We start from the raw sequence: 24166 nt of genomic DNA on the forward strand, positions 1-24166 counted from the left end.
TTATGCCAAAAATCATAAGGATAAGTAAAGATCATGTTCCATGAAGATATTTTGTAAATGTCCTACCGTAAATACATAAACCATTTATTTTTGTGAGTGAATGCAGCACAATCGCGAACATAAGTGTAGAACTTTAAAGGCGATTTTCTCAATGTTTCGATATTTTTGGTACCCTCAGATTCCAGATTTTCAAATAGTCGTATCTCGGCCAATTATTGTCCTATCCTAACAAACCATACATCGATGGAAAGCTTATTTATGCAGCTTTCATGTGTATAAATCAAAATTGTGACCCATGTGACTGGTTTTGTGGTCACATAATATGTGGAGCTTGCGATATTCACTTCTGCGGCCAGTAGAGGGCGCAACAGATCAACTCCTCATCTGAGTGAACCTGACGTCATATTTCGTTGATCTATCTCAAGAATATTTTGCCAAATAAACACAGATAGGGTGATCAGGACCACACCACGTGGTGAATGCATCTTTACAATAACGATTGTGTGTAGGCCACATTATCCCATATATTACACAGACACTTACCTAATAAATAAATGGACATTAAATATTGTTTTGAGTTAATATAGCATATTATTATATGAAAAGACATCATGGAGTAATATCAGATCTGATATTATTTGACAGTAGAATGACGTGACTGACCAGTTAGAATTAAATATTCAAGAGCGCCATGTATAAATTTGAGGCAAAACCAGAAACTCACTGGCTTTCATAACAATGACCATATCAATTTCGAAGCTTTACATTTAGAAAAATCCTCTATTGCTTTATCTATGCAATTCAGCTCCCTACTGAGGAAGGAGGATATCAAGCAGACGCACAACTGCATCACGAAGGACTGAGCTCACAGGAAAGACACAGGAAGGGCTGTCTGGAGAAGACTTAAACAGAAGTCTGGGCTATTTCTCTTTTCCAGCTTAAAGGCAGTAGCCTGAAAGACAAGTTTTCACAGGCTTATGCAACAAATGTCTAAGATCAGAAGAAAAGAGACAGAGACGAGACGGGGGGAGGGGGGACTGACAGGAAACGAGTGATGTAGAGGCACAAACACAGCAATCCCCAAAACACAGCAATCAAAGTACTACATCATTCAGATCATATCTAAATGACTGTCTGCGCCCTCTATGACACACATACACAGAATTTGCTGTCTTTAAACACCTTTATTAACACCTGCTTACATAAAAAAAAAATATTTTGCATTATTACAAAACCATAGAAAAAAACCCCATTAAGACCTGTCGAAGAAAACAATCAATAACTTAAAAACACGTACAGAATACTCAGGTGTCCGAAGTCACACGAATCACAGTACATTCATTTTTAACTATTAACCTAAATAAACTTCCTGTGTTCAGCTGACAAATGACATGAGTATTCTCCAATACATGCATAAACATGTTCAAACTAAGGGCACGGTGTTCAAAGGTGACGAGAAGGTTTTTTTTGTGTGCGGATGGTTGTGAGTGAGTGTTTTACTGGGCCCTTCTAGACATCAGCATCTCTCTGATGTTGTCCTCCGCGTCTTTAACGCTGCGCTCCAGGTATGTCTTCTTTTGCTGTGGAGAAAACAAAGAGGAAAAGACTAAATTAAGTTAGCTGTAACTTCATATTCGGAAACATATTCTGAACACACCCTTTATACTCCCCAAACTGCGTGACAGAGCTGTTAAAATTCTTTAAGATAAGATAAGCAGATCTTTTTTTGAATCAAGTTCAAAGACGGTTGTGACCAGACATTAACTTTGATTGCTCAGTATAAATCAGGTTAAAGGTTTCTCGTTGTCTCTAAATACAAAAATCAGAATAGACTATGAGATTCTGTTAAAGGTGTTGCACGCATGCTAGAGAAAGTGTGAATGTATTACGCAACGTGTGGCAGGATGTTTCATCACAGGCCAACACCTGGTTATTGGCCGAGATACTGTAGAGTAACAGGCCTCTACCTGAAGTCTTCCGGCAATGTGTTGCAAAATAAGTGAGTCAAATCAGTGCGCGTGCGCACACACACACACACACACACACACACATAAAACCTTTGCCCAAGGCGATGTGGCACAATCTCATAAACACAATAAATAAGAAATTAGACATTTTCAACATAACACAAATGTTGTGCGACACATATAACATTAAAAACCCAAGTTTTTACCTTATATCCCAATTTCACGGTCTGTGAGTGGTTAAAAAAGAACCGAAAGTGTGCTGTATTTTAATTGCATGTGGTTGTAGGTCGAAATGAGGCTTGTGTGCTGACATCTCTGTAATGATTTAAGTAGGCATGTGTTTACATCTGTAACCAAGCATCACTGCACATTAGCTCACTGCTGTCTGGGAATCCCACCCTTCCTCCGTCCCCCCTCAGTGACGAATGAATAGCCTAATGCAGCTACGTTCTCAAAAAACAAATGAGATGTCAATAACCTTAAAGGGATTTGTCATCATTTACTCAACCTGTATGACGTGCGTTCATCTTCAAAACATAAATTATGACATTTTTAATGCAACATTAGAGATTTCTGTCCTTCCATTGAAAGTCTTTTCCACCAAAATGCTTCAAAAACGTTCATAAAGACTGTAAAAGTAGGCTTTAAGGTGCGGTCAGATTTACTGTTGTTCAGCAAATTTTAGATGACAAAATCCAGTCATTTCAATAGGAATTCACGCAATCTGGAATTCTTTGTGAGGGCGAAATATTTCCCCAAGCAGATTTCGCAAGTAGTTCAAGTTGTTTAAGTGGATTTGCAAAGTTAACCAACACAAAGCTGCTTGCTTTGAAAGTCTTTGTCAACACAGCAAATCTGCATGACCAACTGAACCCAATCCAAAATCTGCATATCATATGGACAATTTTATCAACTTTTTGAAGCGGTTTTGGTGTGGAATGGTCTTTACAATGGAGGGACAGACATCTCTCCAGTTTCAATAAAAATACCTTCAATTGTGTTTCAAAGATAAACGAAAATCTTATAGGTTTGGAACAACATGAAGGTGAGAGTAACTGATAACTTTTCATTTTTGGGAGAACTATCCCTTTAAACCTTTGGTGGCTTGCCACAAAAAAAAAAAGAGCAAACTACCTATTTCTGCTTTTAAATAACTTGTTCATTGAGTTTTGAATGCATTGTCTTGTTTTCCTAGTAACGGGCTCATGTGTTGACTATTGTATGAAAACAGGTATTCGGTTACGGTTTCATTCCTGCGAACAAACTTTCCATTCAAACTACGCCAAATGTGTCACAAATATGCAAAAAAAAGAATGCGGAATGAGACAAATATCCAAACTCTGTCCTATAAATGCATGAGTCAATTGTTCATTGAAGTGGTGGTTTATTTTTGGAATATCATCCGGCTTGTTTGCGTACAAAACTGCTTGCGTATTTTTGGATTTTTGTACGTGCCTATGTAGATACCGATGATACAGGTTACCAAAATGCTTGCTTGTTTTTCATGAGAGGGTGAGGTTTGATAATGGGGTTTTCACACCATGGCATCTGTTTTGTGATAAGTCTGCATTCCATAGTGAGGAAAATATTCCCTGAGCAAGCATGATAAGAGATATGATAACAATTGATATCAGCTCACTCACCCATACCTCCCCATTATGGACATTTACAGAAAAGCCACTTATTTATAGGTTGCAGTGCTAGGAAAGGCAGAAGAAAGGTCATGAAAATATTTAAGAGGGCAGAAAATGACACAGGAGGGAAAACAATGGCCAACAGGGGTGTGCAGAATGTTGCATTACCCCCGCCATCCATCTGATAGAGTTGGACTGCGAGTGGTACAACACACTGATGACTTGTTTGGCTGCCTTTAAATATATCCATTACCAAGGAATGTCACCACCATCAGAACACCCAGAATGCATGTACAGAAACATGATTATTCTGGGTTAAATGCAAAAAAAAAAATTCTATCAAAAGTACCACTCATCACTTAACCCTCAGTTTGTACAAACAAATGTAATTTTCACAGTATTACACTTATAATATATATACAATACTATTGAAAAGTTTTGGGTGAAAGATGTGTCTTGGAGATCACCAAGGCTGTATTTATTAGATTAAAAAATACAGTAAAATACAGTAAAAACAGTAATATTGCTACTATTTTTTTCATTATTGAATATTTTGATTCATTATTACTATTTGAAATTTTAAAATACAATTTATTTTTTTGTGATGTCAAAGCTGAATTTTCAGCTTCAATAATCTAGTCTTCAGGGTCACATGATCCATCAGAAAGTGTTGATTTGGTGCACGAGAAGCATTTCTTGTTATCAATGTTGAAAACATTTGCGCTTAATATTTTTGAAATCGTATGCAAATTTTGATCATTGCTTGCTTATTTCTTTCCCAGAAAAAGTGACCCCAAACTTTTTGAACAGTAGTGTATATGTTTTATTCGAGTTGTGAGCTTGCAGTCAAAACTGAATGTGTCCTGCAAAGTTATGTCAAGGAAACACGTTTTCATAAGTCTGTGTGGCCTGTGATTCCCAAGCAAATGACTCGGTTCTTTAAATAAATCATTCAAAATGACTCACAAACTTGGAAGTTACTGGTTTGAATCAGTATGACACACCCTTCACTGAATGAAGGAGCCGGCTGTACTGAAGAAGATTATTCCAGTGGTTTATTTACAGATTTATCTCATTTTGGGTGGGGCAGGCATGCCTAAAAAGAGCACAGCACACAAGCTGAAAAACTAAAGGGGGAATCCTGTTCCCGGTTTGCTCTGTGAATCATATGCAAAAGACAAGATGCTCAAGATACACATGGGAAATTCGGTGTAGTAATGTTGCATTTACTACTACATCCGTGTTTGGGAAGCTGAAACTAGCCGTTAAGTGTCTGCAGGAACAGAAATGATCCCAACTCAGTGGCACTTGCCTCCTACACAGCTCTGCTGAGCTGAGTGCCAAACAATCAATCTTTTGACTACATGAATGCCCCGTTTGGTATATGTATGTGTGTGTCTTGCTCACTTTTGGGCATCTCCATTAAGCTCTGAAATAGCACCATTTAAATGCTGATCTCTTTAATGAATCTATCAAAGAAAGCCAGACTCAAATTTTTTTTTGTAATTTTTACAGAAAAATACTGTAAAAAAAACTCTAGGGAAAAAATCTGTTATTTGGTTAACTGTCAGTTACCTTAACATACAATCTATGGTGAAAAATGGTTTAACATCACATTAATTTTACTGTGAAATACTGTCAAATTTATGTTTTTTTTTTGCAAATAAAAATGATTATATATTACTATATAACTTATAGAGGAAAAAAAAAAGTTGCATTCCCAAAAGGCCCCTGGTGAAACATCACATATTTTCACATAAATTGTTTTGTTTTATCTTACTACGAATTAGAAACGTTTATTTCATAAATTTGATGTCATGTGTAACCCTAATGGTATTTTGTCTTAGTGTGTATGACCCTGTGAACCGTCTATACACGAGTATTGATCATGTTTCATGGACAGGCCACTTATTAATCATCATGTGACTTTCTGTTTTACCACCTCTATTATTATGGTGGTTATTAGTATTCTAAGGTACAATGATTAAGATGTGGGTAGTTTAAGTAGATTATATAATGGTATATTAACATAATATCATTTAATGAAATATACAGTAATAAGTTGAAAAATATGCCATTACGTAATACCTGTAACATTGTCATAATTTTTTACAGTGAATTTCTGCCAACCACAGCAGCCAGTGTGTTTTTTTTTTTAAAGTGCAATTTCACAGAACACAGAAAACATTTCAGTTTTGGTTCTCTAAATCAAATCAGGACCATAATAAAACATTATAATACTAAAAAGTCACTCAAAATAACACAATCATATAAGATCAATGCACTAAATTCTGCACTAAACTGGTTATCATCAAAGAACCCAACAGCTAATGGGGGATTCCCCATTGCCCAAACACGCTGTGTTATGGAAACACTACTCTCCATGCGGATAATGATACCTCAGAAGACTGACCTTCCCAGAACAATGCGGAAGAAGGCACAAAGAGAGGTCTTGTGGCTCTCTCTTCTGCGGTTCTGTATGAATCGGACAGCAGAAGCCTTCATTGTTGTGGCCTGAATGGATCTTCTCATGGGAGTGAGGGCCGCCCATAGTGACTTCTGTCAGAACACAGATGACAGGGCAGATAGTCTGCGCAGAAACTGCTGTAAAAGAGCCCTTTGTTGTTGCCGGCTCCACTACAAAAGGCAGAGGTGACGCTTCTGAAAAGCGATGACCTGCCACAAAGGCCAACAGAACGGATGAGCGGCAAAGAACAGCTGCAGATTTTCATATGCCAACATTCCGCTTCAGCAAAATCAAACATAAACAATTGCCAAAGGAATGTTGCTTTAGCGATATATAATTCTAGAGAAAAAAAGGGTGGAAGATGCCTCGAAGGAATTCGTAAACTGGGTTTGAGTTGCAGAGATGTTTGTCTTTCAGAAACAAAAGATGTATTCTTAAAAGGGCCATTGAAACAGGAACTGTAGCTGCACCGCCCCTGCAATATTTGTCTAAAGGCAAGACACTACAGGCAAAAAATATTTTTTCATGCACACTTCAATTTTGAGATTCTGCGCTACTTGGCTTTTCCTAATGTGTTATTTCAGACTAGTGGAAAGTAAACGTTCAAAATACTAGGGCTGCCCCCTAATATTCGACTAATCGTTAGTCGGCTAGAAGAGGCTTCGTCGACCAAAAATTTTAACAAATATTCTCAGATTATGTAATCCGTATGAAACGTGCATATAGGTGCGTCCACTACTGCAGAGATGACGAGTCAACATCGTCAACTTAATCTCTGCAGCGGAAAACACATTAAAATGTTTAGACCGTCTACTTGCTGTTTTTTCAAGACACATTCATAATCATTACTTTTGGCGGTGCGCTGTGGCACTTGAGCGCTGATTAGGCTATGTATTATATTAAGGCTCATATGGCTTATTAATATACACGTGCGATTAGACGACTAATCGCTTACATGATCGACTACTAGTCGACTAGAAAAATCTTTAGTTGAGGGCAGCCCTACAAAATACACTTAAGTGTTTATTATACACTGCTCAAAAAAATTAAAGGAACACTTTGAAAACACATCAGATCTCAATGGGGAAAAATGTCATGCTGGATATCTATACTAATATGGACTGGGTAATGTGTTATGAACGAAAGGATGCCACATCGTTTGATGGAAATTAAAATGATCAACCTACAGAGGATTGAATTCAAAGACACCCCGGAAATCTAAGTGAAAAAATGATGTAGCAGGCTTGTCAATTTTGCTGAAATTTCATTGCAGCAACTCAAAATGGTACTCAGTAGTTTGTATGGCCCCCACGTGCTTGTATGCATGCCTGACAACGTCGGGGCATACTCCTAATGAGACGACGGATGGTGTCCTGGGGTATTTCCTCCCAGATCTGGACCAGCGCATCACTGAGCTCCTGGACAGTCTGAGGTGCAACCAGGTGATGTCAGATGGACCGAAACACAATGTCCCAGAGGTGTTCTATTGGATGTAGGTCAGGTGAGCGTGGTGGCCCTTCAATGGTATCATTCCTTCATCCTCCAGGAACTGCCTGCATGCTCTCGCCACATGAGGCCGGGCATTGTTGTGCACCAGGAGGAACCCAGGACCCACTGCACCAGCATAGGGTCTGACAATGGATCCAAGGATTTCATCCCGATACCTAATGGCAGTCAGGGTGCCATTGTCTAGCCTGCAGAGGTCTATGCATCCCTCCATGGATATGCCTCCCCAGACCATCACTGACCCACCACCAAACCGGTCATGCTGAACGATGTTACAGGCAGCATAACATTCTCCACGGCTTCTCCAGACCCTTTCCTGTCTGTCACGTGCTCAGGGTGAACCTGCTCTCATTTGTGAAAACCACAGGGCACCAGTGGTGGACCTGCCAATTCTGGTGTTCAATGGGAAATGCCAATCGAGCTCCCTGGTGCTGGGCAGTGAGCACGGGGCCCACTAGAGGACGTCGGGCCCTCAGGCCACCCTCATGAAGTCTGTTTCTGATTGTTTGGTCAGAGACATTCACACCAGTGGCCTGCTGGAGGTCATTTTGTAGGGCTCTGGCAGTGCTCATCATGTTCCTCCTCGCACAAAGGAGCAGATACCGGTCCTGCTGATGGGTTAAGGACCTTCTACGGCCCTGTCCAGCTCTCCTAGAGTAGCTGTCTGTCTTCCTGGAATCTCCTCCATGCTCTTGAGACTGTGCTGGGAGACACAGCAAACCTTCTGGCAATGGCACGTATTGATGAGCCATCCTGAAGGAGCTGGACTGCCTGCGCAACCTCTGTAGGGTCCAGGTATCGCCTCATGCTACCTGTAGTGACACTGACCCTAGCCAAATGCAAAACTGGTGAAAAACAGTCCGAAAAGATGAGTAGGGAAAAAAATGTCAGTGGCCTCCACCTGTAAAACCATTCCTGTTTTGGGGGTTGTCTCACTGTTGCCCATCTAGTGGACCTGCTGTTAATGTCATTAACACTAAAGCAGCCGAAACTGATTACCAACCCCCTCTGTTACTTAACTGACCAGATCAATATCCCAGGAGTTTAACTGACTTGATGATATTCTCTGATTAAAAAGTGTTCCCTTTATTTTTTTGAGCAGTGTATATACACTTAATCTGTTTGTGTCTATAGATTTCAAATTACAGTACATTTAGGGCTGTGAATCTTGGGGTAGACAGCAAATCGATTTGATTCACGATTATATGCTTTCGATTCGATTAGCCCAGAACACAGCATTGGTTTGGATGCTCCGCAAGTACGTCGAAAAATATATATTGTTTTATCTTTAGGAAAAATTGACAGTGTGCGAACCAGGACTAAATGCATTATTTTCTTTTTTGGTCCAGACCAAAAGAACCAAGTGTGAACACACCCTTAAACCTCCCGATCTGCTCGAGGACAGCTTTTGGGCCGCCCCTTAATCGAATTACACAGCGACCTTCATGGGACAAAGATTGCAAAAAAAAACATTGTCCATTGTTAGATGTTAGCTCATGTTAGTTTCATGCGTCTTTGTAGCCGGAGCTACTTCTCTGTTTATGTATAGAGTCACGCAGGTACTTTGCAATGGTTATCGCCCTGTCCCTGCCATCCCATTTTAAACACTTACATCGGTTTTGCTCCATCCATGCAATTAAAGCAGGGCTCAGTAATTTCGGGATTTCTTCGCTGTATTCTCGCTTTTTGCTCGCAGATTTCTCTCTAGAGCTCCCCCCACAGCTTCGGAATAGATATTTGACAACACGGTTGTAAAAACTCGTTGGCGATTCTCAGACACCAGAAGCTAGTAGATTAACGACATCAAAGCAGATGGGACATTCTTTAAAACGTCTTCTTCATTCGGGTTCAAACAGCGTGAGGGAGCGCAATAATGACAGCATTTTAGCAGATTTCTTTTGGCCGTAAAGCAATTGTTTACATCGCGAGACCTGATATCACGCGATACTTCCTGACGCGGCGGCCGGCGGCCCGCCGGCTCAAAGTTGCAAGTGCGTATTTTCCGCTCACGGGCACCAGGGGGGTGCGAAACGACCACCATTCAACCCAAAATTTGTAATATAACCATTCCAATGACTCCGAAGCTGTTCAGTTAAGGTAAAAAAGTTACTTAGAGCACCTTTAATGCGCATCCTTGAATAAGCGTAGTTTTAAATCAATCTGAGCTATTGAAATGTATCTTCACACTTAAATTACAAGTAAAGCTTCATGTTACAGGATTTTATCTATTTCCATGACTTTATCAATGGTTTGAGTGGTTTGACTAAAGACTATAGCACTATTGTGAGAGAGCTATCATTTGTGAATCTGTTAGCAGTGGCTGTTCTGAGGAGAGATCAAACACGGGCTGCTCTAAAACGGCTCAGAACGGAGAGCGAGCGCAATCCAGAGAAAGGCAGTAAAGAGTGCAGGGCGTATCTGTGAGGGAGATCTGTGGTTGCGAATCACGCCGCAGCGTCTTCATTAATACACGCATGTAATAATTGAATGCTTATATATTTAAAAGCATTGAATCGCTATCGAATTGCAATTCATTCGATTAAATTGATTATTGACTGAAACTAATTATTCACAATTCAAAAATCCATGTTTCAAGATTGATGCATATGCATCATCAGGATTTGTAATTGATGCATCAAGGAAATGAGTGAATCATTACATTCTGAGGGGTTTGTCATCTGCCTGATCTTATACATTTTATTCCTAAAAAAATTGTGAATTATTATTTATTTGTTTGGCTGTTCACAGTATTTTCTGGTTTATGGGGTGACAAAAAGAGACATAAAAAATCCCTTCTTTAAAAACATTTGAGACTAATAGTTCAAAAAAGAGATATTTCTGTTCTGGAAATGTATGCAAATTAGTGCATATTTAATCATTTAAGAAAACCACTGAGGAAGTATGGTGATATCTATTAGTTACTTTTACCCTATTCACCTGAGATGTCTTGCATTAAATCCTGCAAAAGAAAAGTAGTTTCGATTGTATTAACTATATGATTATTACAGTAACACCTACAGAACATTAAAGGGGTGAGGAATCCATAAATGTCAGTGGCGGCAATGTGGTGGACATCTTATATTACAAGCCAAAGTCCCCTCTCTGCTTTGGGTTTTTATAGTCCAATATAAATTCATGTTTAATTTGATGTTTACACAGTTTCCAGGTTACAGGCTTATGGAACATCAATAACCTCACACTATCAACAAGCAACTAATATCTCCCAATATCCGGCCATGTAGAGTTTTGGGGCAGTTGACCTGATGTTATATAATGTTAGTTAATCTAGCTGGTAGACATATATGAGGTTTTGTCAAAACTGTGCTTGTGATAGTCTAGTAATCATCAATAAGTAGTAAGACTTACTCAGTAAGACTTTTGTCTTTTTTTGTGAAAGAAACGAATACCTTTATTCAACAACGATACATTCAATTGACAAAACGTGACAGCAATTTTTTTCTATTTTAAGTAAATTATCACTTTTTTTACAAAACTATTAAGCAGCACAACTGTTCATCGTTCATCTCACATTTTATATATTATCTTAATACTGTCAATTATTTTCTCCTCCAAATTCTTTGAATTTGATGGGCAGTCTTCAATGAAAGCATAATTCTGTGCCACTGCAGAGATCAAGAGTACAAAGTCAAATGAGTTGCAGAGCGTGAGGAGATCTATCAAGCGTCTCAAAGAAGATGTGGGCATGAAAGTGCCATGTAAGGACATTTGTCCCCATGCACTGACACCCAAGCCATGCAACTAATTCTGCAGCATCTCCCTCCTGCCGCCACTGGAGTATTAATAACATGCTTCTCCCATCTTTCACTGCAAATGCAGCAAACAATACCCCGCTAAGACTCAGGGAAGGGAGCTGACAGATCCATTACAGTCATGTCAACAGGTTTCTCTCACATGCTTCACTATAGACATGCTTCACCCCCCGCCGCGGACACGAGGCCCATCTGCATCATGGGCCAATTATGACCTCATAACGGAATCAGCAGTGGGGTTATTGTCACCCCAGGAGTCATCAGTCATGTATGGGGATCACGAGGGTGGAGAGTGGGCCAAGGCGCTGCTCTGATGCTGACGACATCATGTTACCTCGTAACGAATTGCCTCGCATCCAGGCTGTGTGAATACGGAGGTCAAAGGAGCCATGAGTTCGTTCGCCCCCTGAGATCTAAATGCGGTTCCAGTATGTACTAGGCGGAAAATGACAGCTATGTGTTTTGACTGTACACAGGCGTTAAAAAAGCAAGGAGGCTTCTGAAACATTTGTGTGACTCAGGGGTTGCCTTTCAAACACTAACAATCACCATCATTAAATTGAACATTAAACAAACAGATTTAATTTAGGCTTTTATTCACTAGTAAACAAACATACAGCACATCACTTATGGTAAACTAAACACAGAAGCTCATGTGTGCATCGCATGTGTGTCATATGTTAGAACAAACTTAGATATCGCGCATCACGCACAAGCAATTCAGCTTATGTCTTTACCAAATGTCATGTGCATGCATGCGTGTCATTAATTTTAGATGTAAATAAAAGCCTAAATTAAATCAGTTCATCATAGGATGCAACCATGTGTCTTCACAAGACTTGGATTAAACCACCCCATTAATTTTGATTTATTTTACGACGACTTTATGACCTTTATGGATCGTCTGAGTTTTGGTTACCTGGACTTTCAATGGAGAAGCAGAAACCTTTCTATTTAAAAAAATCTTAATTTGTATTTTGAAAATTAACCTAGTCTTATTGGTTTGAAACAACATGGGTGAGTAAATAATGACTGTCCCTTTAAGATAAATGATAAAGTTTGGGAGAATGTTCCTAAATGCAACTTGTGAAAAATCCTTACAAGTTGGAGGTTATCCTAACCATAAGAGGTTAGTTTCGATGATTTTTAAGAACATTCGTTTCAGAAATTTTAATTCTTACATTTTGTATTAAGAAAGGTTTTTGGGAATGCAAAATGTTCTTAAATGTATTCTTAAATTAGAAAATAAAAATAAAAAATAGCTTTATTCTTAAGAATTCTTTGTGAATCTAGCCCCTGGCCACCATGAGATACGTGATGGTCACAGTGGAATCAAAAAAAATCTGTAGTCGTTTTTTACGAGATACTTCTTCCACTGGGGTTGGGCTTCATCACATGTTGCGCTCTCACTCACTCTCTGCCTGTTGAGGGAAGCCCTGGGCCTCGTTCCAGATGTCACCAGCCCTGCATTTATTCACAATGATGTCACGACCGAGCCTGGAATTACACCCAAACTGCCCAGTGCACCAAAGCCAAAGACAGACAGGCCCAGACACGGTGCAGAACACTCGCTCCGGGCCAGAACACACACAAAGCTCAGAAATACTTTATATGAGTGAACGCCTATGATCTCACAGCCCTCATTTACACTTCAGGTATATTTCCTTTAAACTAATTTCCTTTTCAATGAAGAGTTCCTGTAAAATAAACATGCAAAGTAACAGATGTGCCTATGCAAAGTTGGGATCTAAATGAGTAATTGATTAGAGAGTAAATACATTTTTCAAACTATGCAAATTGATCAGCCTTAACAAGGAAATACATTTTCCACATCACTTTGACGTCAAATATACGCAGTGCCACTCAAAGGAAAGCACATTTTATTACAGGCAAATAGGCTAAATTTCACCAATTATTGTTTGATATTACACAAACCCTGACATATGAGACAAATATGTCTACTTGCAATGAATATCGTATGGCAAAAGTTGCATGTCGGAATTAACAGTAGAGAAGTTCTTTATCAAATGCAGTACTTATTATGATAATACACAAATTCAGAAGCAGCTCAAGTTAATACATTATCATTCAAACGTTTGGGATCAGTTTTTGAAAGCTTATCTTATGCTCTCCAAGACTGCACTGTGATGCAAAGCTGAATTTTCAGCATCATTACTCCAGTCTTCAGTGTCACATGATCCTTCAGAAATCACTCTAATATGCTGATTTGCTGATCAATGTTGAAAACAGTTGTGCTGCTTAATATTTTTGTGGAAACTGAGCTACAAAATTAAATAAAATTTGCCAATGTCTATTACCAGGAACCCGTGGCTCAAATGATCAAGACAAAAGAAAACAAAAAAAGAAAGAAAGAAAGAAAGAAAGAAAGAAAATGAAAGAAAGAAAGACGATTTCGTTTCTTATACTCCTTACATGTAAAAAGATGCTAGACAATGTTTATAGCCAAAGGGTAAATACTTGCACAAGGTCATGACTATATTGACATGATCTATATTGTCAACACAGACTCAGATCTGGAAAGAGATGAAGAAACGACTGCATGACACATCAGACCCAGACAAAAGGGGAACTAGACTACTGTACCTGATCTACAAAGGCCCTGTTTACACCTGTGTTAAGATGTGTTTTGTTTGATCAGATCACAAGTAGACGAGGCAGACACATATCTGTTTACACCTGGGGCCTGTTTCAGAAAGGAGGTTAAGTGAAAACTCTGAGTATGTTAACCCTGAAATGAGGGAAACTCTGAGTTTTCTGTTTCAGAATGGGAGGTATGTTAAACCTGAGAAAGCAGAGTAAGTCAAGCCCGTTTCTGAAAGAGAGGTAACTTATACTCAGAGTCAGTTACCATGGTAACTTACTCTGTGAACCTAACCTGGTCGGGAGCAGGTTTTCTTCGGTAAACCCAGAGTTTATTTCGGTGTCCTCCCCTTTTTTAAAGAGGAAGTGGTGTTTAAACACCTCATTCATTCTTTCAGTAGCCTACATTTTTATTAATAAAAATAATAAATAAAATATTGCTCATTAACTTGCAAATGAAAATACAGTAGTAGATTAGAGTTACATAATGTAGTTCTAAACAAATTCTACAGAATTAAACTGTGGCATTTACTGAAAATCACTGAACTGTGTTCATCTGTGCACCAGAAGTGTGTGTGGGGGGGTGGGGGGTGGGGGGAGGAGATAAGAATACCCGTTTATACTTGGATATAAACTTGTATTCTATAGGCTACTCCACATAAATATGTGAAAAAAATCTGAATGTGTAGATTGTGTGATGTGTAGACACATAATATTAACATTACCTCTCTGTGGCAGCAGAAACTCTTTATCCTCATTGTCATGTGAAGATGAGCATTTGGTTGAGTACACTTTATAACATTATTTATCATAATTTCTGGTGTATTGAGTAAGCTACTTAGAACTGCCTGGTTCTGTTGGGGCAGGAGGCTCCAAAAGACAGATATTACCATCAGAATATGTCGGGACCAACAAAAAACCCAACCCAAAGTAAAATAAATGGAAATATATTTATAATAAATATAGCCTATATAAAAAATGACACATGTAAACCTCTTACATTTTATGAAGGCCCTTGGATCTTCGGGAGTGACTGGCTCTGAAGTCCCTCCAGGAATTCCCTCAGCCAAAAATGCTGCTGCACTGCAGACACTGGATGCTATTTAGTTATTTATGTCAAATGTAAAGTCAGGTAGCCTACACCCATGATATGCTCAAGCCTTACCTAATTGAATTATGTTTTTATATTTCATTTTCAGCTGCTGCCATGTTCTTTTAGTGCCTGCAGGATTGTACCTACATGAAAATTAAAATTAGGTTGAATAACATACTGTTCTTTCACCTCTGATATTATAACAGTTGGGTAAGTTACTTGTATTACTAACTACAAATGACATCTTCAACAGTGTAATTAGATTAATGTCTACTTATTACTAATTACTAAATCCCATATCAACCTCAACCACTTGAACAATACAAGGAGAGACAAGAAACTGCCCTTTTAATGCTTTCAAATAAACAATATACAATTGCATGAATTATTCTTGAATTGACCAAAGTGTGTAGAGGGAGAAGGTTACATTAAAAATATACCTTTTAAAAATGTATGTTAAATATACAGAATTGTTCTATAGTCTAATGCAATTACATCAGATTTTACTTTAAATTACAGAAGAATTAAGAGTAATCCCTTTAATTAAATTGCAGTATTTAGATTACTTGGTAATTAATTACACCCAACACTGTATAACTAATTAAAATGTAAAGGTGAGAAACGTGCAGACCTCTTTATGTCTGGCGCTGTTGCCATGGTGACTCATAATATCTGTGCTCCATTGATAATGGCTTTTTATAGTTGTGGTGCACGCGCTTAACTCAGAGTCAGTCAACTCAGAGTTGATTGAACTAACTCATTTCAGCTGTTCTGTAACCGAAAACTCAGAGTTTCCCATCTCAGGGTAAGTCAACTCAGAGTTCAAGTTTTAACTCAGAGTTGGTTGAACCTCCTTTCTGAAACAGGCCCCTGGTGTTTTAATCTGTCTCTTTTGTCCACTTTCAACCACTTCTGTCCTGATTTCTTCGAGGGGACGGTCTATGGGTCTTAGATCTTTCGATCTAACAATTTACACATGAACGCGAAAGGAAACGACGGAAAACAAACGGAGAGCAGTAGGTTTATCGTCTTCAAACCAAACTTGGGTCTTCAGACAACAGTTTAAATCCGTCTGAATAGAGCGCTTCCCATAATGTTTACGCGATAGGTTAGTAGATGGAGAGTAGGCAATCTTTTGTGGCTGTTCAAACGCATTCGACCACATGAGTGTTTACACTAGGAAAGCAATCCGGTCAAAACGCTTCTTAATGCAAGGTGTAAACAGGGCCAAAAAGTCTCGCATGTGCCCGTGTTTCACTGCATCACAGGTCACTGTGGTTCCCGTCATCTCTTTATTTATACACTCATATAAAGGTGAAATTCATCTGCACTGATATCTCACATTCTGCTGAAAATATGACCCATGCAGATGATTTACCACAAGGGAGAAATTACATCACAGTTGACATGAGGTGGGATGATACTGAAAGATGAGAGACATTTTCAGTAATTCACACTATCATGGAATGATTTAGACCATTTATTCAGTCTGATAAGACATATGGATCATCCATAAAGCATCTCTAAACCAACACTGTGCATTGTGAGATAAAGTTAACAGTATCTTTAGAACATTCCCATCATACGGAAATACACTTCCTCCCATTCTTCTCATGAACTTGCAAAGTTTTAAAATATCTTTCCCTCATGCAAAATCCATAGAAGGTCTCATGGTATGACACCTCGATGACAGGCTGTGCTGGTTTTTATTAAAACTTCTCGCCTGACGGGGGTCATATCTTGAGTAAGAAAAATAAAATGGAAAAAATGATAAAGGGATGTTGTCAGTAAAAGCCGGCTGCTTTCCCCCTGATGTCATGTAGTTTAATAATAACTGCATTGATCTGAAATCTGTTTGAAATAGGAGGCTGTTGTGTCAGAAACAGGACCTCCCATGAGGCCACAGGTGGTCACAAACACACCTGAAATTCAGGAAAACACCCGAACAGATGCCTTTTCACTCTTGTCATGAACGATGACATCAGTGAAATATGTGAACTTTGTCTGAACACATTTGTTCATGCGAGTTCAAAATCTGTTTCATGAGGTATGACATGTAGCTGCAGTCCAAGCAACTCTGATGGGTGGTAATTTCATTATGAATTGGAGTTGTCACTTACAGTGGCAAAACATATTTTAGTATAATAAGACACATTTGAAAACTGGCCGAGGTCACAGAGAAAGGTTGTGTGTAGCCAACAGCCATACAAGGTGCTTACTGAATGCTTGTGCTGTTTAAAGCACAAGAGATGCTTTCTTCAGCTCATTATTTAAAGTCCCCCTGTGGTGAAAATCAAGCTTTTAATCTTGTTTATATGTCTATGTGGTGTTTTTAATATGCTTTAAGACAAACCATGAGCAAATTCATAAGTCAACACTATTGCTGAGTATTTTCTCCTTAAAACTGCAATGAACCAAAGACAGTCTCAATAACATGGTTTGAAATTGCAGGCGTTTCTGACGTCACAAACTACCTTGTAACCAATCAAGTCAACGTGTTATCATCATCAACAAGTGGATCTCTGAGCTGGTGTGAGTGTGGAGCTTGTGGAGGCGGGGCTAATTTGCATATTCATAAAACCGCATATACTGAATGAGGCAATGGTGTAGCGTTACATTCAAGCTATTTTAAGGCATGAAGAAAAATTAAGGAAAAAAACGTTTACATTTGTCATTTTGGTGATCAAGGATGAGTTTTAAGGGATACAATGATTGACTACATGGGGACTTTAAAGTTTTCCTATTATATTCTGTGTTATGAAAATGCTACAAACTTAAAGTCATGCACATTTTTCCATTTTACAAAACAGGTTGTCTTAATAGTGAGCAGGTTAGCGTTAAACCATCCAAGAGAGAAAAGAGTGCTTTAATTTTCATTATACCATGGTCTGTTTGAATAGTTGATTCTGATGGTGGGCAATAAAACCGTTTAATGCACAGGTAGTTCCAGTCATTTTAATCACAGGTCTATATTATTTCGCGGCTTTCATTGAAGCACAAATCCGCACACATAAATCGGAGATAGTGCTACGCACACAGAGAAATATTTAGGAGCACAAAAACTTAACGCTGCCCTGCGACTTTTATTGATCAAATAAAAAAATACATTATATTCCTTAGCAAAGATGATTTAAAGTGGGCAGATTTGCTAGATCTTGACGAGCCATAACTGACAAAAAATAACCGTCATTTTAACTGCTTCGCATCAGGATGTTTCTTTGCCTCCACATTGTGTATTAACATCGTTTAATGCACAGCTAGCCATGGATTATCCCTCATGTATTTTGTAAATGGTTGAGTATCAAACTTACACCACTATTCAAAAGTTTGGTGTCAGTAACAGTCTCTCATGCTCACCAAGACTGCATTTATTTGATCAAAAATACAGTAAAACAGCAATATTGTTAAATATGTTTACAATTTAACTGTTAACTGATAACTGTTTTCAATTTAAATATATTTTTAAATGTAATTTATCCCTGTGAAGTTCCAGCATCATTACTTCAGTCTTCACTGTCACATGAATCATGATCCATCAGAAATCATTCTAATATGCTGATTTGCTGCTCAAGAAGCATTTCGTATTATTATCAATGTTGAAAGCAGTTAATTTTTGTGGAAAACATTGTTTTAGGATTCAGAAAACTGGTAAGAAAACCCTTTATTTGAAATAGAAATCTTCTGCAACATTATAAATGTCTTTACTGTCTCTTTTGATCAATTTAATACATCTTTGCTGAATAAAAGTGTTAATTAAATATACAAATCTTACAGACCCCAAACTTTTACACAAGGGTACACAAGAAATTATATTTTAGAAAAAGCAACTGTGATAGGGTTATAACTAACATTTATAAGAAAAATATATTATAGTAATAAGTATATTTCAGAAATAATAAAATAAATCAGCTCTTTCATAGGAACAGTTCACTTAATTTTCCTAGAGTATTATTTATGAAAATTTCGAAACAACGAGCTGCTACTTTAAATAGAAGGCTGGTGATCTCAGAAAACCTGACACAATCTACGATTCAACACCCCACAAAAGGGAAACATGATGCGACACTGGATCAATTGCAGTCATTTTCATAGAGGCCCACACGTAGATGATGACGACGATGACATTTGTCATCACAATTTCCTTATAAAGAGGTCTTGGTAAGTCAAATCAAGAATGACCACATCAGCTCTTTCACTGAATTTTTTTCAGACCACCTACGAAGTTCCAGTGCAACCTTTTCACTGACTACAATAATTGTCAGAGGAGTGCGAATTTCACAAAACATTTAGAAGGTATTTTACAAAAACAAACATGGGGGGTTGGCGCTACATTATTCACAAATATTCGTCAAATAAAGCAAAAGGGAAAAAGGGAGGTATAAGGATGACGGCTCTAATAATGTGACATGCAGCATGTGGATGTTTGTGAGAAGATAAGTATATCATGAGGGCCATGCAGCTCATGTGGTTTTTACAATAGTGATGGGAACGCTGTGATGTATGCCCATCATTTTTACCACTCATACCCCCATGATCGCACCAAGGAGCTAAAACAAGCCTGGGGGCTTTTCCACCCACAAACAACAAGTGTGAAATTCTGATTGCACTTGCAAAACTGTGGGTGAAGCATTTAGGGGGGGAAACAGAACCACACAAGCATTTCAGTTTCTGAGCATGCTACAGTAATGCCTGCTGTGTAAACACTTAAAAGTTACACAGATAAATCATAGAAGTTCTCTTTGCGTAAAAATATTATCTTATTCATTCATTAGCATTCCATTATTTTAACATTTTATTACTTCTTTAAATGTGGCCTTTGCCTTTTAATTACATATGCATTTTATATCTCTAAACCTAGTTTATTCGAATGGTATTAATCATCTTTGTATTAGAACCTTGATAAAAATGTATTCAATAATGTAACTGCTTTTTGATACTGTCTTCTTGAAATTCAAGAAGAGAGAAAAGAAAAGGTAAAATCACACTACAAATACAAGTAGTACAAATACAAATACATCCGTCTCAGGTGATTGGGTCAGAAGTGGTCAACCACTTACACCACATGCACTTCAAAAGCATTTCCTGTGAACACTTGTGATTGGATTTCTTCAAAGGGAGGGTCTTTCATTTCATGAGTGCATCCATGACTAAGGGGCTGTTTACACCTGGCCACTTCATGCGTTTTCTCATTTATCAAAACGATTCCATTTACACCTGGTCACATAAATGTGTTTTTGCGAAACGGATTTAAATCCGATCTTCAATTCCCGCCCTATATGCAGATTTAATGGAGTGCACGTCACCGAAAGCAACAGATATGAGCTGCATTTTATTGATCATCAGCTCAAAATTTTAAAAATCAAAGACAGCAATAAGAGAGAGCAGTAACAGCCCTGGTAAGATCATTTCGTTTCTTTACTTTTAATGATGATGATTGTGTGATAAGCGTCTGCGACTTACTTTCACTTTGATTTGCGATAGTTTGCACGTTGGTTTAATGAATAGATGCTCAGCTTCTCATCTGCGGCGATGCGTGTTCCAGTAGCGTCGTCATATCTGGCTATAACATTACATATAGCCTATAACATGCTCTCACACGCTTATTTTTTTAGCATTTTTGGGAGGAGTACAATTTACATATGTGGTTTCAACAACCAGATGCATTTACACTTGTCCAGTTTCGTCTGGAATGCGTCTCAGATCTCCTCCTGAAGTGGTTTGAGCGATCGGATTCAAATCCGTCTCGAATGCGTTTCCACCTGGTCTTTTCACGATCGGATAGCTATCCGATCTGAGAAAACGCATGAAGTGGCCAGGTGTAAACAGCCCCTAAAAGTCACTGTATGTTCATTACTGCTCAAAAATTTGGGTTTGTAAGATTTTTTTATGTTTTTGAAAAAAGTCTCTTATGCTCAACAAGGCTGTATTTATTTGATCAAATATATAAAACAGTAATATTGTGAAATAATATTACATTTTAAACCATTACTCCAGTTGTCAGTGTCACATGATCCTTCAGAAATCATTCTAATATGCTGATTTGCTGCTCAAGAAACAATTCTTATTATCAATAGTAAAAATCAGTTTTCAAAAAAAATCAAAATATATTTGTAGAAACCATGATAGATTTTTTTATAGAAATCTTTTGTAACATTATAAATGTCTTTACTGTCACTGAAATTTCGTCATGACTACGAGCTTATCACATTCAAGTGATTTCTTGTCTGAAAGAACAGGAATCATGGAGGACACCGGGCTTATTCTTGCCTATTTATTGGGAAAATCTTATTAAAGCCATAATGATATTTAGCGTACCATGATTCATTGACAACCTATAGACACTCACCGCTCTATCTAGATAGTGAGCTTGCTGACAATTCTGGAATTTCAGTCAAATACAGGCTATTTTTGCTGTGTATAAAACATACAATATGCTTTAAATGACTATTCATAAATATGCACTACTTTAACGACAAGACAAGGGGATGTAGCTGTTGTGGAAAAAAATAGTAAAGAATACCAGTCACAGCACCAATCGTTCTCCGGCCAACTTGAGAAGTTGGGTATCAAAATGATCCTCGAGCTTCCCAGTGGTAAATACGACTTGAGAGGGCGTTCATGCATTTGGCATTCCGATATTGTTCTGTTTAAACTCTACATCTATGAAATTCTACCAATTTTTTCAAGTAATAATACATTAACAGCCAATTTTATTAGCATTTATTCTACAAATGCATTGTGTCACCTGCCAAACCTCTAAAATGTGGCTTTAAAAACACATTTAAACCTCTAAAAACAGCCTTTTTCCACCTTAGAAACATTGCTAAGCTACGTAATATGCTATCAGTTTCTGATGCAGAAAAGTTAGTTCATGCATTCATGACCTCGAGACTGGATTACTGTAATGCTTTATTAGCTGGTTGTCCTGCATCCTCAATAAACAAGCTACAGTTAGTCCAAAATGCCGCCGCTAGAGTTCTTACGAGATCAAGAAAATATGATCATATAACACCGATTTTATCATCACTGCATTGGTTACCTATAAAGTTCCATATTAATTACAAGGTATTGCTACTGACTTATAAAGCCCTAAACGGCTTAGCTCCAGTCTATTTAACGGATCTTCTATCACCCTATAATCCATCGCGCTCTTTAAGATCACTAAATTCAAGGCTTTTGGTCATACCTAGGATATCCAGAACCACCAAAGGAGGGAGAGCATTTTCACATTTGGCTCCAAAACTCTGGAATAGTCTTCCTGATACTGTTCGTTGCTCAGACTCGCTCTCCCAGTTTAAAACTAGATTAAAGTCGCATCTCTTCAGCCAGGCATTCATATAATCCTACAGTTCAAACTACAATCCGGCCTCTAGCTCATAAATGCCAGAGGAGAACTGGCCCCCGACTGAGCCTGGGTTCTCCCAAGGTTTTTTTTCTCCATTAGGTCACCTGATGGAGTTTTAGGACACCATTAGGTCACCTGATGGAGTTTTAGGACACCATTAGGTCACTTGATGGAGTTTTTCGGTTCCTTGCCACTGTTGCCTTTGGCTTGCTCAGTTGGGGATATTTTGGGGATATTTAATTTTATTTTATCAATCAATAAATTCCTCTTGAAACAAACTTTGTTGTATTATTTAAATTTAATACTGTGAAGCTGCTTTGATACAATCTGTATTGTGAAAAGCGCTATACAAATAAACTTGACTTGACTTGACTTGACTTTAGTGACTGCATTGCAAAACGCTTTGGACCTTATTCACACCTGTATTTCTTTATCATAGGCTACTTGTGAGAGATGGATGTTAATACCAGGTGTAAGTAACACAGTTTTGAGGTGCTTGACAGTGTGTAACTGTCTGAGAGAGATGCTTCATATGGTTTTGTGCTCCTAACTTACCTCAAGCTCCTTGATCTTCTCATCTGCCGTCTTCTGCTTTTCCAAAAGCTGTTTGGTGATCTCATCTTTTGACTGTAAAATGAACCTGGAAAAAGTGAGGAGGAGGAGGTCAAAATAATCAACAAAAAAGGTCTCATTCAGGCACAGAATTTACACCAACAGAAATGTACATACATGCGTCCTGCTCCCTCAAACATGTGAGTGGTGTCAGGAAGTGAAGTGATCTCTGCATGCGTGAGGTTGGCGTGCTTCTTCATGCGGCTCAGCTGTTCGACCTGCAGGTCTGCCAGCTTCACCTTCTGCTGGGTGTCAATCATTTTAGCCTGCAACTCTGCAAAGGCCTGTGGCATACAGATGTTAAAACATGAGAGTTATTACAGAGGAACCCAGGAGAGGGTTTATACTACATACTCGACTATGAATGAAAGTGCAGAAATAACAGAAACTTAAAAGTTTAGACTAGAATCTATACTTTTGCTAAAGGTTTACAATGGTAACCATAGACTTAACCATATAACGTAGTTGCAAACAACCTGCAACAGTCAAAATACAAAAAAGAATTTCAGAAAATGACAGACATATTTTGTAAGCCTCTTACACAATTTTATGTATGTATACATATTAATTTATAAAGATTTACAGTAGTTACTAAACGTGTAAAATTATATTTTGACTTGATACCAAAAATTAAAAAAATAATACAAAAATTAAAAGGTTTCTTGTGCACCGAGGTTACATATTGCCATTTCACATTGCTTTTACAGTTCCATTCCAAAATTCTGATCTACCTAAGTTTAAAAAATACCTTTATTCGCTATTTTATCGGGACGAAGTAAACAAACCCGTTTAGTTTCTGTGAAAAATCATGTAAACCACCGTTTACCTTCTTCAACTCGAGGTCTACGGGAGCCGCCATGATGCTGACAGAAGAATGAGTCACCGCGCATGCGTGAAACAAAGAGCCAGTTGTAAAACCTAGTGAGAGACCTAGATAGACAGCATTGTCGGTTTCGAAATATCAGCTGATGGGCAAAAATGCTCTCTAGGTAGGCAGCACTGTAGGATTTTAGGCACTACCTCAATCTCAAAATAGTGCAGCCCATGAATAACAGTGCACGAGTCTTTTCATATTTAATGTTTATGTGTAATGCTGTTACAAAGGGCACAGTCACATATGCTTACAATATACAATACATACTACCTTTTCTACGTTTACAACCTAGTTTGC

The 24166-nt window shown here is 38.2% G+C and overlaps 1 protein-coding gene across 1 annotated transcript; it reads right to left on the bottom strand.

Moving 5' to 3' along the window:
- Window positions 1-1164: 1164 nt before the first annotated feature.
- pfdn1 (prefoldin subunit 1) lies at window positions 1165-23962 on the bottom strand. The gene is made up of 4 exons (XM_082141056.1): window positions 23822-23962; window positions 23113-23279; window positions 22939-23023; window positions 1165-1580 (listed from the first exon to the last, which is right to left on the bottom strand). The coding sequence occupies exons 1-4, from the start codon at window positions 23852-23854 to the stop codon at window positions 1497-1499; spliced, it is 369 nt and encodes a 122-aa protein (XP_081997182.1). The 5' UTR covers window positions 23855-23962; the 3' UTR covers window positions 1165-1496.
- Window positions 23963-24166: the final 204 nt, after the last annotated feature.

This window comes from Leuciscus leuciscus, assembly GCF_965113295.1.
Source record: "Leuciscus leuciscus genome assembly, chromosome: 16".
Lineage (NCBI taxonomy): Eukaryota > Metazoa > Chordata > Actinopteri > Cypriniformes > Leuciscidae > Leuciscus > Leuciscus leuciscus.